Genomic DNA, 16,049 nt, shown 5'->3' on the forward strand with positions numbered 1-16,049 from the left:
CAGCTTCATGAACAGTGATCTATAAAAAAATTTTTTTTTAACTCTGTGCCTTAAATTACTTATATGTTATATACAGGAAAACAATATTAGTACAGCAATACTTTAAAAACACATCCCAAAGTAGAAATAAAAAGGTTTACAAAAAATTAAATAAGCAATATTTTGAAAGGTTTGAAATATATCTCCATACCATTATTAGCTTTTTAAGACCCAATATACACTTAGGGTACAGTACACCCATAAATGACAGTTGATACAAATTCATATTTAACATCATTCTTTTAATAATTCTGAGTTTTCTGGAAAGGGCAACTTCTTGTAAGATGTATTTTATTATTGTTTCTGCTTCGTTACTTGGCAGACAGACCAATTACACTAGGAGTGTAAATGTCAGTTTGACCATTATCTTGTTCACTTGCACTATTATTATTGGTTTCAAACTTTTTTATGGCACTTGTTCATTTTGTAAGAGTTACAGGTTAAACTGGAGTATATCTGTAAACAGTTATCTGCATAGAAAGTCTACAATAATTCACAGTAGGTGGAGAACACCTCATGGAAATGTTGCTCTTTTCTCAGCATACCACATTTATTTATGACTAATGACCACCTGACTTTACCAAATATTAGCAAAACTCAATTTCTGAAAACAGGTTTCTTCTCAAATTCTAATATTTAGTAATGTGTACTGCATTTTGGAGATCACTAATACAGGACAATGAAAGCCAAAACCCTTAATCCAGGCATCCAAGGTCCTTTCCATTTTGGTTCCAATCTACTTTCTGAGAAAGTCCAAGTAGACAACAAAGTCTGAATTAAGGTAACTGAGTCCAACTCGTCATCATTTTTTGTTCTTTCCTTCTCATTCTCAACTCTTTTCCCTAAGCCAGTCGAAATCTCAGAGACTAACTGGGATTTATATTCAGAATCCTTTTTCAATACAAAGATGATTGACTTTGGGAGATGGTCAAAAGACAAATTCCCATTCCTATCCTTTGGGGACAGATTTGGAGTGAAGCCCAAGAGTCTTTATTTTTAACAAGGGTACCAGGTAATTATTCTGGTAAGTCAAATTTGAGAACCTGACCTACACGTACCTCTAGCTGGTTAACAGACAAGCAAGTGCCATCAGAGTAGGCACCTTCTAGCTCTGTTTCTACTCCAAATGGGTAACAAATCTCATCCTTCCTTCTCCCTATCCCGCACACTGTCTCAGTAAAAAAACAAAACAAAACAAAAAACCCTGAAGAAGCACTTCTCAGAACTGCTTATTCCAAAGATTGAAGTAAAAACAAAAAAAAAAAAAAAAAGAGAAGAAAAAAGAAAGCTCCTACATAAACACAAGGTGGCACAAGAATATTTAAAACAGAATGAAAAGAGTCAAATGTTAGGGTTTTCTACATATTCAAAAAGCCTAGATAGCGCCATCCAAGCTCAACTTTTCATAGTAAGGTCTGTTTTCAACTACTGTGCTTTGTGACATACGTTTTGCTCATTTGTGCATCACACACATATCTAAGGATGTTATTAATGCCTCTGTTTAAACCAAGAGAAGCTTAGTTTTTTTTCTTCTTTTCCCTCTACTAACTAAAACATTTAATCAGCACTATGTCTCCATGGAAATCAGATTTAAAATGAACTTGCAGGGAGAATAGAAAAAATTAGTTATATGTGGTCTGGTCCTTTAAAAAAATAAGAAAGGTGATTATGTCTAAGACCAGGATGGGAGTAAGACATGAGCTAGAGAAGCTTGACAATTCAGTCATTACTAAATTAGATTTTTGTAATGTATTATTATATGACATTATTTTGTCTTATATATTTAAACACATTATTAAGTCATGTACTGTTTAAATCAGAAGTTCTTAACTCAGAGTCTAAATGACATCTTAAAACTGTATCTAAAACTTGGTGCATCCCATCTTTTTTGGGGGGAGGGTCTCCAGTTTATGTATCATATTCACAAAGATATGTGACACATTTAAAAGCTAACAAGCTAACAGAATGTTTTTCAGTTTTCTCCCCCCGTACGGATCCACTTTATTAATATGAATAAAATCCAGTCATGAAATATTTGATACTACTGTTTGCCAGACTAACCCTATCTCTGCATGTAATGACTGACAAAATTCAGTACAGAGTTGAAGTTTTTCTAAAGGAATACAATTTTTTTTTTTAAAAAGGAAAACAAATGTTAATAGACTTATGGAATTTAATTTGTAAATTCAAAATTAATTTAGAAGTCTGAAAATGAGTGAGATTAACCATAATGCAGCATCTAACTCTCTAGGTGTTCCTAATAGTATTTGATGTAGTCTTTCTGAGACGAATTTTTAGAATCTAGAATGGCATGACACATAGTCCAAGACAGACATGATGATACTACTTACCACCAACAGTAGTAATATCTTTCCCAAATCTGTGATATATTTGAATACAAAGGGATAAACTTCGATTAGAATTAGGACCCAAGTAAGACTCAGTTTCACTGTCCACTATTTCTGTGACTTTCATCAAAGCATTAAGCTTTTTACTCTTTTCTTTTTTTCTCATTGAAAAAGAGGAAAAGGCTGACTATACCAGGATTATCATAAATTATTATTAATATAGTTCTCTTACTGAACTTATGTGTCAGGTACTGTGCTAAACTATGTTTCAGACATTAATTCACGGCTATTCTATGAGGTATGTAGTATCTCCATTTAAAAGATGAGGTTCAGAGAAAATTTGCTCAAAATCATAGCTAGAAATAATGAAATTAAAGCCATATTCCTACTATGACCCGTTACAAAAGTGAACAAGTTCTAAAAACAAAGTTCTTAAACTTTGCTTCCTAAGCTTCTCCTCTGTGGCATTATTATCTAGGCACCTCCCTAAACTCCTAAATAAGAAAGACCTGTCTCCATTTGATTCCCGAAGAGTCCTCCTTGGCCCAGTTCCAAACCACCACCCAGAACACATCCCTACCCATCATCCTACTTACTCTCTCAAACCTAATAATTTATATCCTCTACTCTATATAAAGGTGTAGAGTGAACTCTACTTATTACAAATTCATGCTGTCATTTTAATGCATTCAAAATTGTGGAAGTCTCTCTTGTATACTTATTAGTCCATTCCCCACAATGACTCTCAGCCTAAATCCTAACATCCTCAGTTTTATTGGATCATTTTGCCAATTAATAGAGACACTAAATATACAGACATTTTCATCCATACCTCATCTTGGCAGGCATTCTTCTAATCAAAACCTAGAATGTTCTCATTCTGTTTCTTGCAGGATATGGAGCAGCCATTTGCTGACTGACAATTGTCCTTTCCTTACCAAAATGCTGTTCTCCCTTGGTTTGAAGACACCAGTTTCCTGATTCTACATTTTTTTTCTAATTGCTTATTCTTCCTATTTACTGAATCTTCCTTCTTTCTGATTACTGAACACCTAATATAGCAGCATGCCCTGTCAGTTTTATCTTCAATATACATCTCAAATCTATCCACCTCTTTCCATCTTCAATGCGTCACTGCTAACCTGATCTAACATTATTTCTTGCTTGGACTATGCTGCAATCTCCCAACCAGTATCCCATTCCAGTTATTGGCACTCTTCAATTCCACAGATTGATGTTACTATTTTGGATCATGTCATTCCTCCGTTGAAAACTTTAAAAGTTTTCAATTGCACTTAAAAAATCCAAACTAAAGATAGTAACCAACCCATAAGCAACACTCAACCAAGGATTATTGGATGAATGAATTACTGTGAAAAATCCAACAAGGCTCAGCCTTAAGCTGTTCTTTTTTTCCAATTTACATCTACTCTCTCAAAGGAGGTCTCCTCTTGCAGCTAAAAATAGCACTTAATGATTCTCAAATCAGAATCTCCTACAACAAACTCTTAGTGTTTCTTGTCCCAGATATTATGACCTTTCCATTTCATTTACAATCACTTCATAACCTAAATGAAAAAAAGCAAAGCACAGAGCGGTATATAGTATATATACTGCTACCACTTATGTCAATAAAATAGAGAAATATGTGACAGTGTATTTCTGTTTACATATGCAAAACACATCTTGGGAGATACACAAGAAACTGGTAACACTGGTAGCTTTTTAGCAAGAGAAATTGTATGGAGTCCAGAGTGGGAGAGAGACTTATCAAATACTATCTGAATTTTTAACCATGTGAATATACTATCTATTCAAAAATAATTTTTTTTTTTTAAATAAACAAGCGTCTAATCAAATGATTACTGTAAACTGTTTCTTAACTTCTCAGTTTCTGGAAAGAATCATCATTTTCTTGGCCCCAAGACTCAAAAACACTACAAGTGACCTTTGATTCCTTCTTTTATATTTAATCATTCACCAAATCTTTCAGAACTTTCTTGAAAATATACTTTCCATTTACTACACTGAAACATACTTTCATTTCCTTGCATTTGAATTATTGCAAAAGGTAGTTACCTAAAGCTCTTATTTCCCTCTCCACCAATTCATTATTCATGACTTTGCCACACTGGCTTCCTAAATACAGTATCACTTTCATCATGTTAGGTCCCTACTGAAGAACCTATAATGGCTCCCTTTTGTTTAGCAAACTAAGCTTCAAAATAAGAAACCTAGGCTGCACACAGGCTTAAGACCTTTTGTGTCAGGTATACAATTTCCTTCCATATCATAGCTCCTTCAGCAATACCACCAAGAAAAGTTAAGTTTTTCTTAATGATTCTGACTCAAATTAATTTCCCTCTTCTCTAATTTTCTACTGCCTAAGTCTGTGAGATTCCAAATTACTATAATATTTTGTGTTGGCACACACCTGCATATAATCTTGGTCAGGAAACTTAACCTTTCTGTACCTTAGCTGTATTATCTGTGAAATTCTTTCACGGGCTTTCAATGAGAACTGAATTAAAACACTATGAGCTATTTTATTATTCTGTAATTGCTTTACCTGTTAAGTCTTATCTCCCAATAAAACCAAGGATGAAGACTTCTTTATACTTCTCTCATAAATCCAATCAACATACAATTGTGTTAAATATAAAAGGTACACATCCCAATAATTCTGCTTTTAGTCCAGATCAGCAAAACTGATTCTAAATAACTTAAAATTGTGACACACGTATCAGGCACTTTATTTAATGTTCCACTATATAATCAGTCTCTTTCCTTTCCAATGTGTTTATTTAAACACAAGTTTATTGGTAAGTATATCTTCCCCTTCTTATTAACTACTTCATATTGCCCACAGTAAAAAAAGAAAGTAATGTGAATCAAGGTGACCTACCAAATTTGAGTATCTGACATTCAACTCAACTAATTCTAACTTATTTGGAACATACAATTCATTATGTAGCTCATTTTAGAACTGTTTTAAAAAAGGTCAAATATTCTTCTCTGCATTTATTCAGTGTATGTTAAAATAGTAAAATATCCTGTCAACTATGTGTCTCATTGACTCATTTTTTTTTTTTTTTTAAATTAAAAAACCACCTATGGTCAATATACTTCATTTAAATTTTGGAAATGAATAATTTTCTAGACTAATTTATTGAATAACTTAAATGATGACATTTTTAAAAAGATAATTCTAATGAGCATAGAAAAACAGCAACATGTTTAAAAATCCGAATTTGTGTAACTTGGTAAAAAGTGCAAATTGAACAAGACTTTTGTAAAAATATGAAAAATCGTATCTATTACAAAGAAACTAAGTTTAACACAACCCTCAAATAGCTCTGATTTATATTAGAAAAGTGTATACAATTTAAACAAAAATAAAGAAAATAAAACAAGTTTATCATTTACACAGGTTTATCATTCTTACATACAAAGCTTTTCCATATTATTCTGCCAAGAGTTCTTATACTTTAATGTTATTTAGTAAAAGTACCTTGATTAGAATATATAAAAAGAGCCCAATCATATATTATTTGAATGTAATTACAGAAAACATTTTTCAATGTATTATTTTAAATAAATATTCTTTCCTTCAATACTTTAATTTTCTAGCAGAGTAAGATTTCACATAAAATCACGTCCCAAAGTTTCTAAAGTATTTACAGAACCACTGTGCATATTTGGACTAATTTGGGCGAACTATTTTATACACAAAACTCTGCCATAAAGTGATCTTTCAATAGTAACAATAGCTAATGGATCTTGTATACAATCTGAGAAGAATCCATATTATAACTAATTTGTAGGGAATCACATATAAGAACAGATAAGGGGAAAAATGATCACAAAATATTAGTCTTTCCTTCCCCACAAACAAGCAAGCAAACATACAAACAAAAAAATCATTAAGTGGCTATCTCGCAAAATTCAGCATAAAGACAGAGTGTAACAACCACCTGCCTGGCTGACTTAGAAATTAATTTTACTTAAATGTCTACCTTAAAACATGTAAGGTATAGGGAACATCCTCAGGTGTTCAATACAGGACAAACGTTTAATTTGATTCTCAATCAAAAAATTTTCTAAGCAGAGGGAAAAACTATTAATTGAATATTGAAAAAATGTAAACTATTTCAAAGAACTGATTAAGAATATATTGTATACACAAAACAATTGTTTAACAACAAGACTTTTACTAACAATGAGCTGTGCAATAGACATAGGTTCACTCCTCCAACAGGAAGCATGTGTTTCTGGGTATCCAAATTTTCATTGGCCTTGAAGAAAGTAGGCATTGATGATGCAAATATAATCTTAAAATAATTTATCTTTCCTTCAAAAATCTCTGCCATATATTCACTTTACACACCACACACAATACAAATTTTGGAAATTATCTAAATGTCTCACAATAGGTGTATATCATACATCAAAAAACTATACAGTTTTTTAAAAACAACTAGATCTACATCAACATGAACAAATCTTCAAAATAACGTGGAGTGAAAAATGAAAGTTGCAGAATACATGTAAGAATACGAGATCAATTGTGTAAAGTTTAAAAACACACAAAAGACTATATATTACATGAATACATACATATGCAGAAAAGGTAAAAAAGCATGTACAGAAATAATACACATCAACTTCAGAATAGTGGTTACCTATAGGGAAGACAGAGAATGGATAGAATGAGATGGGTACAAAGGGGGCTTTAACTCTATCCATAATGTCCAACATTACAAAAAGATTTGAAACAAATAGAATATGTTAACATTGTTAAATCGGGAAGTGTTATACACTCATATTATTCTCTGTACTTTTCAATTTTGAAATCTTTCATAATAAAAATGAAACATTCACAGACTAAAAGGTTGAATCACTGCTGCCATTTTCAGATTTGGTATGCTAAAACAACATAGGTTTTCTTTTCCCAAATAGAACAATATTAACTGAAAACATTACATAATCAACAGTGTACACTTTTGCAAAGTATCATTATATTAAAAATATACAATTAAATAACATGATGTAAATGCTTCTGCTTCAAAACTCTACCTTTGAGTCAAAGGATCTAATTTCACACCACAAACAAGCTTTCCTTGCTTTAAAGAGTACTGAGTTTTCTTGCATGCCATTTCCTTTAAATGTGATTAATAAAAGGCTTAGTACACAGAGTATAGTAGAGACCTGGCTAATTGTAAATTAAATAAGACTAATGAATACATTGTATTCTAATATAAACAGTGGCTCAAGTCAAATAAATCACTGCCAGTACAAAAACTTTCATTTTTCAGTTTGAAACTTTTAACCAGCAAGGGAACTACATATGGTCTGTTACCATTTACCGAACATGATTTTTCTTGTCAGGAAAGCTTTCTCATCTTTGTCAGATTAATACTTCCATGATCACAGATGAAGTCTTTCAAATTAAAGATAAACAACTACTTGCCTGTTGTTTCTGATATGCAGTGTTTGGATTTATCTTTGATTCCAAGAGTAATGATCCTGAAAGATAAAATGTAGCATCTATAAATTTCAACATACAAAACAGAAAAAATCAGAGTTCACATTAAATAAAAGAAAAAAGTTTTATGGCTTCACTTAGCTAGACACTGGGTAATCAATCGTATTCCAATTCACATTTTTTCTCTCCAGATCTGGGCTTCATATTTAACGAACGTATCCTATCTCCAGAAACCCTTAAAGGAAGAAAAATCCATCTAAGACCAACATTGAGACCAAGAATATAAAGAGACTAGATGACTATTAAAGTTTTATTGAAATGAAAATTTTAAGGTCTAAATGACACTTGAAGCCGAACTCTTTTTAACAATGTTATTTTATTGCATTTCCAGTTTAACAAATAAAAAACAAATTACAAAGGACAACAGGGATCTAAATACAAATTACAGAACCGCATTTATCCTTTTCTTCTTGACAACAAAAGGTAGGCCACCTCATGTAGAAATAAATGTCCACGACTATTTAATAGAAGGAAAATTGCAATAGTACAAAATACATCAAGAATAAATCGAAGAGTGTTATTTTTCTATTATTTGCACATAAATGTTCAAATCGAGGCGTTCGGATTACAATGAGGTTTTAATTAGGGCTCTACATTTTATAATCTAAAAATACTTCACAGAACACTCATACAAATCAAGGAATGAAAGTTTACAATCTGCTTCGGTGTCCTAACTTGTTTAGGTTGTGAAGCATCCACAGCACCCCCACAAAAGCAGCCTGGAAGGATCTCAGACCAAAGATATATGTGCTTGTGCGTACATGTATCGTGGCAACAGCCTGTAGTAATAACCCCAGGCTTTGAAAGGTGTCTTTTGGTTTTCCCCAGCACCAGTCGACTGTGCCAACTGGGGCTCGTTGGTAAAAAAAAAAAAAAAAAAGACACCCAGAAAGAGAAGTTTCATTAAACCTTTGTACCAAGCATATAATGGGGAAAAAATAAGGGAGAGGATCGGTTCCCTAAGACAAGTAGAAATCACTTGTCTCTCAGTACTCCTCCCTGCTCTCTCACACTCTCCGCTCTTCCAGAGAAGAGACTGGAGAGGAAGAGGTGAAACAGGGGTAGGAGACGAGGAAACAACTGGTGTCTAAGGGTAAATCCGGACATAGTAGTTTGTTTTTACCGTACGGAAGTGCAGGCACAAAGCCAAAGCGCTGTCCCAGGCGGTGGTAACAGTACCCAGACTACGGCCTAAGCCCCAGGACTATGCACAAACTGGAGGCACTGTCCCCTCTCCTACCGTTTCAATAACCTTACCGTCGGACTCTGCCCGAACCAGCAGCGACATTCCCTTGAGCTCCTCCACGTAAGTGGAAGAGACGTGCCCGGTGCCTCGGTCGTCCCACTGCCGGTCTTCATTCAGAGTATAGACTTTCACTCGTCGCCGCGTATCCGACATTGTGGCTGCTGTCCCCACCGCTCCAGCCGCCGCCTCCTCGCTCACCTTGTCTGCACCCCTCACTCTTGAGAAACGGTGGCGGCGGCGGCGGCGGCTCCAGAGAGGCCCGAGTTTACCATGGCTCCTTAGGGTCAACCGCGGGAAGGGGCAAGAAGAGCCACCGAGACCTCTCCGGCGGAGTCCTAGTTACCTCTCACTTCACTCACACCCACCCACTCTACCCTCCTTTTGCCCCCCAGAGCTCGCTCGCTCTCGCGCCGCCGCCGCCGCCGCCGCCGCCGCCGCGGTAACCACTACACATCCGCCATCTTGTAACCCGATTCTTTCTGCCTTTCTCTTCCTCCTCCAGCAGGTTCGCACGGGCTGTCCTAGCAGGGGCTACGGTAGCCGACGAGTGCAACGCCCAGAACCTCCGCTTCTGCCTGCACTTCCCGGGTTAGCTAAAGTCGGCGTTCTCGCGAGGCGCGGTGCCGTACTGAGGTGGGCGGGCCTAAGTGCGATTTCTTCTCTTCTTGGCTCCGCCTGTTGGTGTTGAATCTCGGAGGAGAGTGTGGTTCTCGCGTTTTCTCCGTCCCTGCTGGTGCCGCGAGACTTCTTTGAGCAGCAGCGAGAGCTGAGTCGTGGATCGCGGTTGGTGTGGTTGCTGTTTGCACCCGGCATGCAACGAGTCGTGGGACCCAGTTCTGAGGAAAAGCAAACCTGGGAGGTACGCATCCTTGGACGGGACTAACCCAAGGAGATGTGCTCATATTCCTTATTGGAAGCCCATCCTGTCAGTCTTTGGGAGAAAAATTGTCTAGACCTCTTTCTGTGAAGACATGGGAACTTTGAGCCTTTGAAGGCGACCCGAAATCCACGAAAACTCGTTGTGGAATTCGTTACAGTTAAACATCTCAGGAAATCTTCTATGGGTCTCCTGTCAATTATAACATATTACAAAAAGTAGTTGACAATTTCTTATTTCCTGCCAAAGCGTTTCACTATTAGGTTTTCGGTAGCTGGCCACCGAAAGGCATAATTTCCACTTCATGAAAATATAGTGCCCTTCCTGTGTTTGTAACTTCAGAAAACAAATCTTCAGATAAGTGCAGGGAGCTTAACGGGGAGTTATCTTCCTAACAATGTAAGGACATTGTTTTGATATTTTTTGAGATTCTCTTTTGGGCCTGTTTTGCTTTATTCTGCTTTGAATAAGCGAAGGAAGAATTCTTTCGGCATTCACGTTGTCAAACATCACATTAACTGTCAAACATTACATTAACTCTCAAACGTTGCGCGGTAGATACACGTTATACACTAGGCAGTCTTTTAATTCCCGTTCGTTGTTGGCAGAATCCTTTTATTCGTTTTTAAAGATACTCTCAGTTTGTTCAACCGCCAGTTCTTTACCCTTTCGCTTGAAAGATGAAAACTAAGGGAGATGCAAACGTTGACCCTGCAGGGCATCTTGGGAATTGTAGTCATTACTTAATCAATGGTCTTCTCAAAACGTGCTTTTGTTTTGACCAGCTCATTTGTGTGGACACACTTCAGCTGTACGCTGAAACGTGAGACAATGTCTTAACACAGAGCAGGCGCCCGATAAAATAAATTCTAATTTCAAAACCTGGATATATTGCTTTGCTTTTTACTTATTTTTTTTTTTTTAAAAGAGGACCTCAGAAAATGCCCTTAAATTAAGTAGTTATACATAACAATAGAGCCCATTAACTGCTGAGATTTATGTGGAAAAAATGCATCTGAGGTTAGAGAAAATAATATTTCCATTTTGGGTTAGAGAAAGCTTCACACATATAACTTTAAACCTGATGTTAGAGAATTCCTGAGTGAGAATTTGGCTTTTAAGTCGTTCAAGGCTTGTATGAATGTAAAGTCTGGACTTAGGTGAACTTCAGGGTTGATTTGGTTTAGTGACTCAGTAGTATCAGTGAGAACTTGATTTTCTCCTGCTTTTCAGTTCTACTTTCTGCTCTGTCAAAGTCATCCTAAGGATGAATTTTAAGAGGTGGTGGCCAAGAGCTCCAAAGGCTACATAGTTCTTCATCCACATCAAAATAGAATATCTTCACATATCCCTAGTTGCATTGTGATTAGACTAACTTAGGTCATGAACCTAGAATTTTCTCATCTAGGAAATGTCAAGCACCGATTGGCTGAGGCAAATCAGGGCCCATACTTGGAGCTGTGGCTGGGGTTAATCCCACCCAAATTCCTTGGAGGTTACACTATATGATATGGGTAGAATAGATGTTAGGAAGACAACCAGAATATCCATTTTATCTTCCTATTACATACTCTTAGAGCACATTGTGCCCCCTCCGTTGTAGCGTTTGTTATACTTGTAACTTTATTTGAATGATTTCTGATTTAGTAATTGTCTCTATATCTAGATGGAAAATTTCCATGATTCCAGGGAACTATATTTTTTCTCACCATTGTATCTCTGGTGCTTAGCATAGAGGGTGGAACATAGCAAGTGCTCAATAACTTTTGAAAGAATGACATTTCCTTTAAAAGTTTACTACTCAATTTGACATTACCCTAGCAGGTAATTTAATAACTACTCTATCAGCTCAGCTGATATTAAATTACATCTTTCAGAGCTCCAGTCTGGTTTCTCTAATTTCTATTTCCAAATAAAGTTGGCCCTTGAACAATGTAAGAGTTAGGGGTACTGACCCTCTGCACAGCTGAAAATCTGAGTATAACTGTTGACTCCCCTAAAACTTAACTGTTGCTAATAGCCTACTGTTGACCATAACAAAAAATTAAAAAAAAAACTCTCAGATGTCCTAAATTAAATTACAGCAGACTGGAGAGTGGGAAGAAGAAATAAGGAAAGTTGATTAGTTAGCAATTGCGGGCCCAAACCAGCAAGAGATTGCCCACATTTTTGAATGCACGTTGAAATTTTTAGTCAACTTTCAGGCAGCTATTTTAGCAAATATCTAAAAGTAATAGCCAACCACCAGTCACCACTACATCATGCTTATGCATGAACTTTCTGACTATTGCCTAAAACCAATCCAGCAGCAACAAATAGTTCTTCCTTAGGGACTATTCACCTACCCCCATAGTTTCCCTACTTCACCTTCTCCACCCTGCCCCTTATCTATAGAGAACGTTAATTCTTTCAAAACAGCTTATATTTTTCTTCTCCAAACTCACTGTGTGAAGGATCCCCATCAGTCCTAAGATGGCAGACACACTTGTCTCCTCCATTTAGCCTTGCTGCTAGTTATTTAGACAGCATGCCCCAGGACCTGGTCCTTTCTCTGGCTAACATGGCTCAATAAACCCTTTCAGGACAACTTTTGGTTTCTAAGGTTTTTGGAACCAGAACACTTACTGATAACATGCACAGTCAATTAACACATATTTTGTAAGTTATATATATTATTTACTGTATTCTTACAATAAAGCTAAAAAAAAGAAAATGATAATGTTATGCCCTGACTTGTATCTCCACAAACCACCAAGAAGCCAACACCAGTGCAAGAGCAAGAGGGAGTTTATTTCAGACTTGAGCCCGGACCGTACTCCACACACTGACATAGCAGTGAATAGGAGGTGGTCCCGAACATGGGGCTTTAGGGGTATTTGAAGGGAAAAAACGTAAGCACGGGGAGCAATGTCTTGGCGTTACAGGATTGGTACAACAAGTTTGACCTTTAGCGGGATTGGCAGGGTGATGGTGCCAAGGAACAAGGTGGGGAATTTGGAGTTACTTTCCACAGTTGCTCTAATTGGCTAAGTCTAGGGTGGGGTGATCTTGCTATCTGTGGTTTTTCCGGAAACTGGTCTGTGCCTAAGATGGAGTCACCTAGGTTGTTCAGTTAGTAAAATCATAAGGAAAATACATTTATAGTATTTATTGAAAAAAAACCTTCTAATTGGACTTGCGTAGTTCAAACCTGTAATCGGTTCTTGACATGCCATTGAGTGATATTTGTGAAACAAATTTTATTCTATATTATATTCTGTTAAAATTTTTCAGTAGTTTCTGATTTCTTATAGGATAAAGTTCTCTAGGATGACTTACAAAATTCTTAATGATTTGGCACTTGCCAAAACCTTAAAATACTCTCAAGAACAAGACTATCTACTGCTGGCCTTCTCTGGGGCGATTTTCTTTTTCAATCATAGCCCTTCCCTCACCCCTTACCAAATATTTTACAAGTCCGTTCTCTGGGAGAATGTACTTTCTCCAGGTACTCTCCTATATCCTGCCTGGGTAAAGACAGAGGAAGAGATTAAAGATTCAACTGTTTGGTATTCAGGCTTTCACTTAATCCCCACTTTTAACACTGTTTCAAAATCCCCCACTATCTGCTATGACAAGTATCCCCAAGTCAAAAGTCTTTCCCATTTCAGAAAATAAATCTCAATGTCCTGAGGTAGTAGTGGCAGTGTTACAAAGGTGTGTATGGGTGTGTGTGTGTGTGTGTGTGTGTGTGTTATGTAAGATTTGGTTATGTAAGATTGGGGAGTAGACCCAGGTATGTAGCTCTTCTCTCCCTTCTCTATATAGACTTTCACCCTGCCCTCAAATTCTTCTCCCTGATCCATTCTGATTTTTTCTGTATATAATTAGTTCTCTTCTTTGATCACCTCTGTATTCATTTAGGTTGTAAATTCCTCTGCTCTGCTAAGTCCACTACTGTCCTACCAGCTGCTTGTCATGTAACTCAGCAGTCCCCAACATTTTTGGCACCAGGGCCTGGTACTCCTATGAGAATCTAACGCCTGATGATCTGAGGTGGAGCTGAGGCAGTGATGCTAGTGCTGGGGAGTGGCTGCAAATACAGATGAAGCTTAGCTTAGCTGGCTTGCAGCTTACCTGCTGTGCTGTGCAGCCTGGTTCCTAACAGGCCAAGGACCTGTGGCCCCAGGGGTTGGGGACCTTGATGTAACTGATATTTGTTAAAATCTTGTCTACAATTGTATTTTGTTTGCTCTTTGGACTCTATACCTTAAAAAAAAAAATTAACGTTCAAAGAGATAGGCACTTGTGTATGGTTAATTTCCCATGTTTAACCAGGGTATTCTAACATGTTTTTATAGTTTCTTAATGTTTAGTTCTCTGATCCACTTGGGGTTTTTTGTATATATGAGGTAAGATGCTAATTTAAATTCTTTCCTCCAAATGGAGAGTAAACTGTCAATGTCATTTATAGATGAAATAATTTGAAGTGCTGTTTTAATCATTCTTTACTAAATTCACACACATATATACATACATGTATCTGGATTTGTCTGAATTCACTTCTTTTATTTGGTCAACTCTAGGATGGCAGTTTCAATTGCTATAGCTTTATAGTTTGTTTAGACATTTGGTTGGTGTAGATGACATGGAAGTGCACCACTCAGATCTCCAAGAGAACTGACTCTGAGGAACATAGTTGGCTAACAGTCAGCTGCCACCCCCTTTGGATCCACCATTGCATTTGTGCTAAAGCCATAAATCCCTGGAGCTGCTCCCAGCCAGTAGCTGAGCACAGCGAGGATACCAAACTGATTCTTTCCTGCCTAATGCAGAACTCCTTTAATGGGCAACTTTGGCTTGGAGAATTTATCAGCGTAGATGAAACTTTCTTAGAATTACACTGTAGTCTGAAGCTTTTTCCACCCCATATTTCCTTCCTTCCCTCATTTTACAGAGGTCAAACTTCCACTGTGGTCTGTAGGCTTTCTCTGCCAATTCCTGAGCCTGTTTCATCCTTCGCAGACATTTTGTCCAGTCAATGTATTGCATATCTTATCCCTTCATGCCATCTGCTTCTCTGAGGATGAAAACTGACATAGGTCGTACAGGGATTGGTGTAAGAAATCAGTAAAATGGGGTTTGGAGGATAGTTTACTCAGTTCTGAGCACAGGGTGACTGCTCGACCACTGATTTCACCAAGTAGTGACCTAGGAAAACATCCCAGAAGAGGAGAATGCTGGTGTCTATACAACAAAAGACACAGGGGAAACAATGCCTACGAGGAAAGCAGAGCTGTTTGATTAAGTGTACTACTTACTGCCTTGTAGAGGGATAATGAGAAGCTGAAGGCATATGACACAGTTAAAAGCTAAGTTGGGAAGAACAAAAATATATGCAGAAGCCCATCTAAAAACCACTTAAAATTGTTATAAAACAGTTGCTAAAATAAATAGCTCTCTTCTGGAGTCAAAAGCTGCTGTTAGCTTATATCTACGTTTCTTTTTCCAAGATTCAAAGAGCTACCCTAGCAGTGAGTTTGCCCAGTCCCTTGGGGTTCTGGCCAGGGTTAAACTGTCTCAAAGGTATCCCAAAGTCAGTAAAATCTTGATTATCTAGTCTCGATCTCCAGCCCCCTTGATCAAACACCCAAAAAATCCGACCCCAGTAGTTCTCCTCTGGCTCTTGCTAGTATATGCTGGTTTATTATTTCAGTTCCTTCATTGTATAGTCTCTTTCCTCCCTTTTTAGGATGAACAACAGTTAAATCTCAGGCAGATTTAGATGAGATTTAAACCTAGTTAACATAGCCTCTTTGCTAGAAGAAATGGGATCGGACACCTAGTTAAATTTGAATCTCAAGTAAACAAGGAATTTTTTTTATTTTAAGTATATTCCAAATATTGCATGGGCCATACTGTCACTGAACATTTGATTCCCTGAAATTACACTTTCACTTGGCATTGTTATTTTATCCGAGAATTCTACTCAGATTTGACACCTTTCCCAAGCTA

The 16,049-nt window shown here is 36.8% G+C and overlaps 1 protein-coding gene across 3 annotated transcripts in view; it reads right to left on the reverse strand.

Moving 5' to 3' along the window:
- Positions 1–9,743, reverse strand: part of PPP4R3B (protein phosphatase 4 regulatory subunit 3B) — a 56,382-nt gene extending 46,639 nt beyond the window's left edge. The window contains exons 1-3 of one of the 3 annotated variants that reach the window (XM_016162560.2): positions 9,619–9,743; positions 9,190–9,416; positions 7,858–7,913 (exon numbers count right to left, since the gene is read on the reverse strand). In XM_016162560.2, coding sequence (XP_016018046.1) covers positions 7,858–7,913; positions 9,190–9,416; positions 9,619–9,632 — 297 coding nt within the window. In that variant the 5' untranslated portion in view covers positions 9,633–9,743. The other 2 variants (XM_016162559.2, XM_016162561.2) reach the window with 2 other exon arrangements.
- Between the last annotated feature and the right edge of the window lie 6,306 nt (positions 9,744–16,049).

This window comes from Rousettus aegyptiacus, unplaced genomic scaffold, assembly GCF_014176215.1.
Source record: "Rousettus aegyptiacus isolate mRouAeg1 unplaced genomic scaffold, mRouAeg1.p scaffold_m13_p_7, whole genome shotgun sequence".
Classification (NCBI taxonomy): Eukaryota; Metazoa; Chordata; class Mammalia; order Chiroptera; family Pteropodidae; genus Rousettus; species Rousettus aegyptiacus.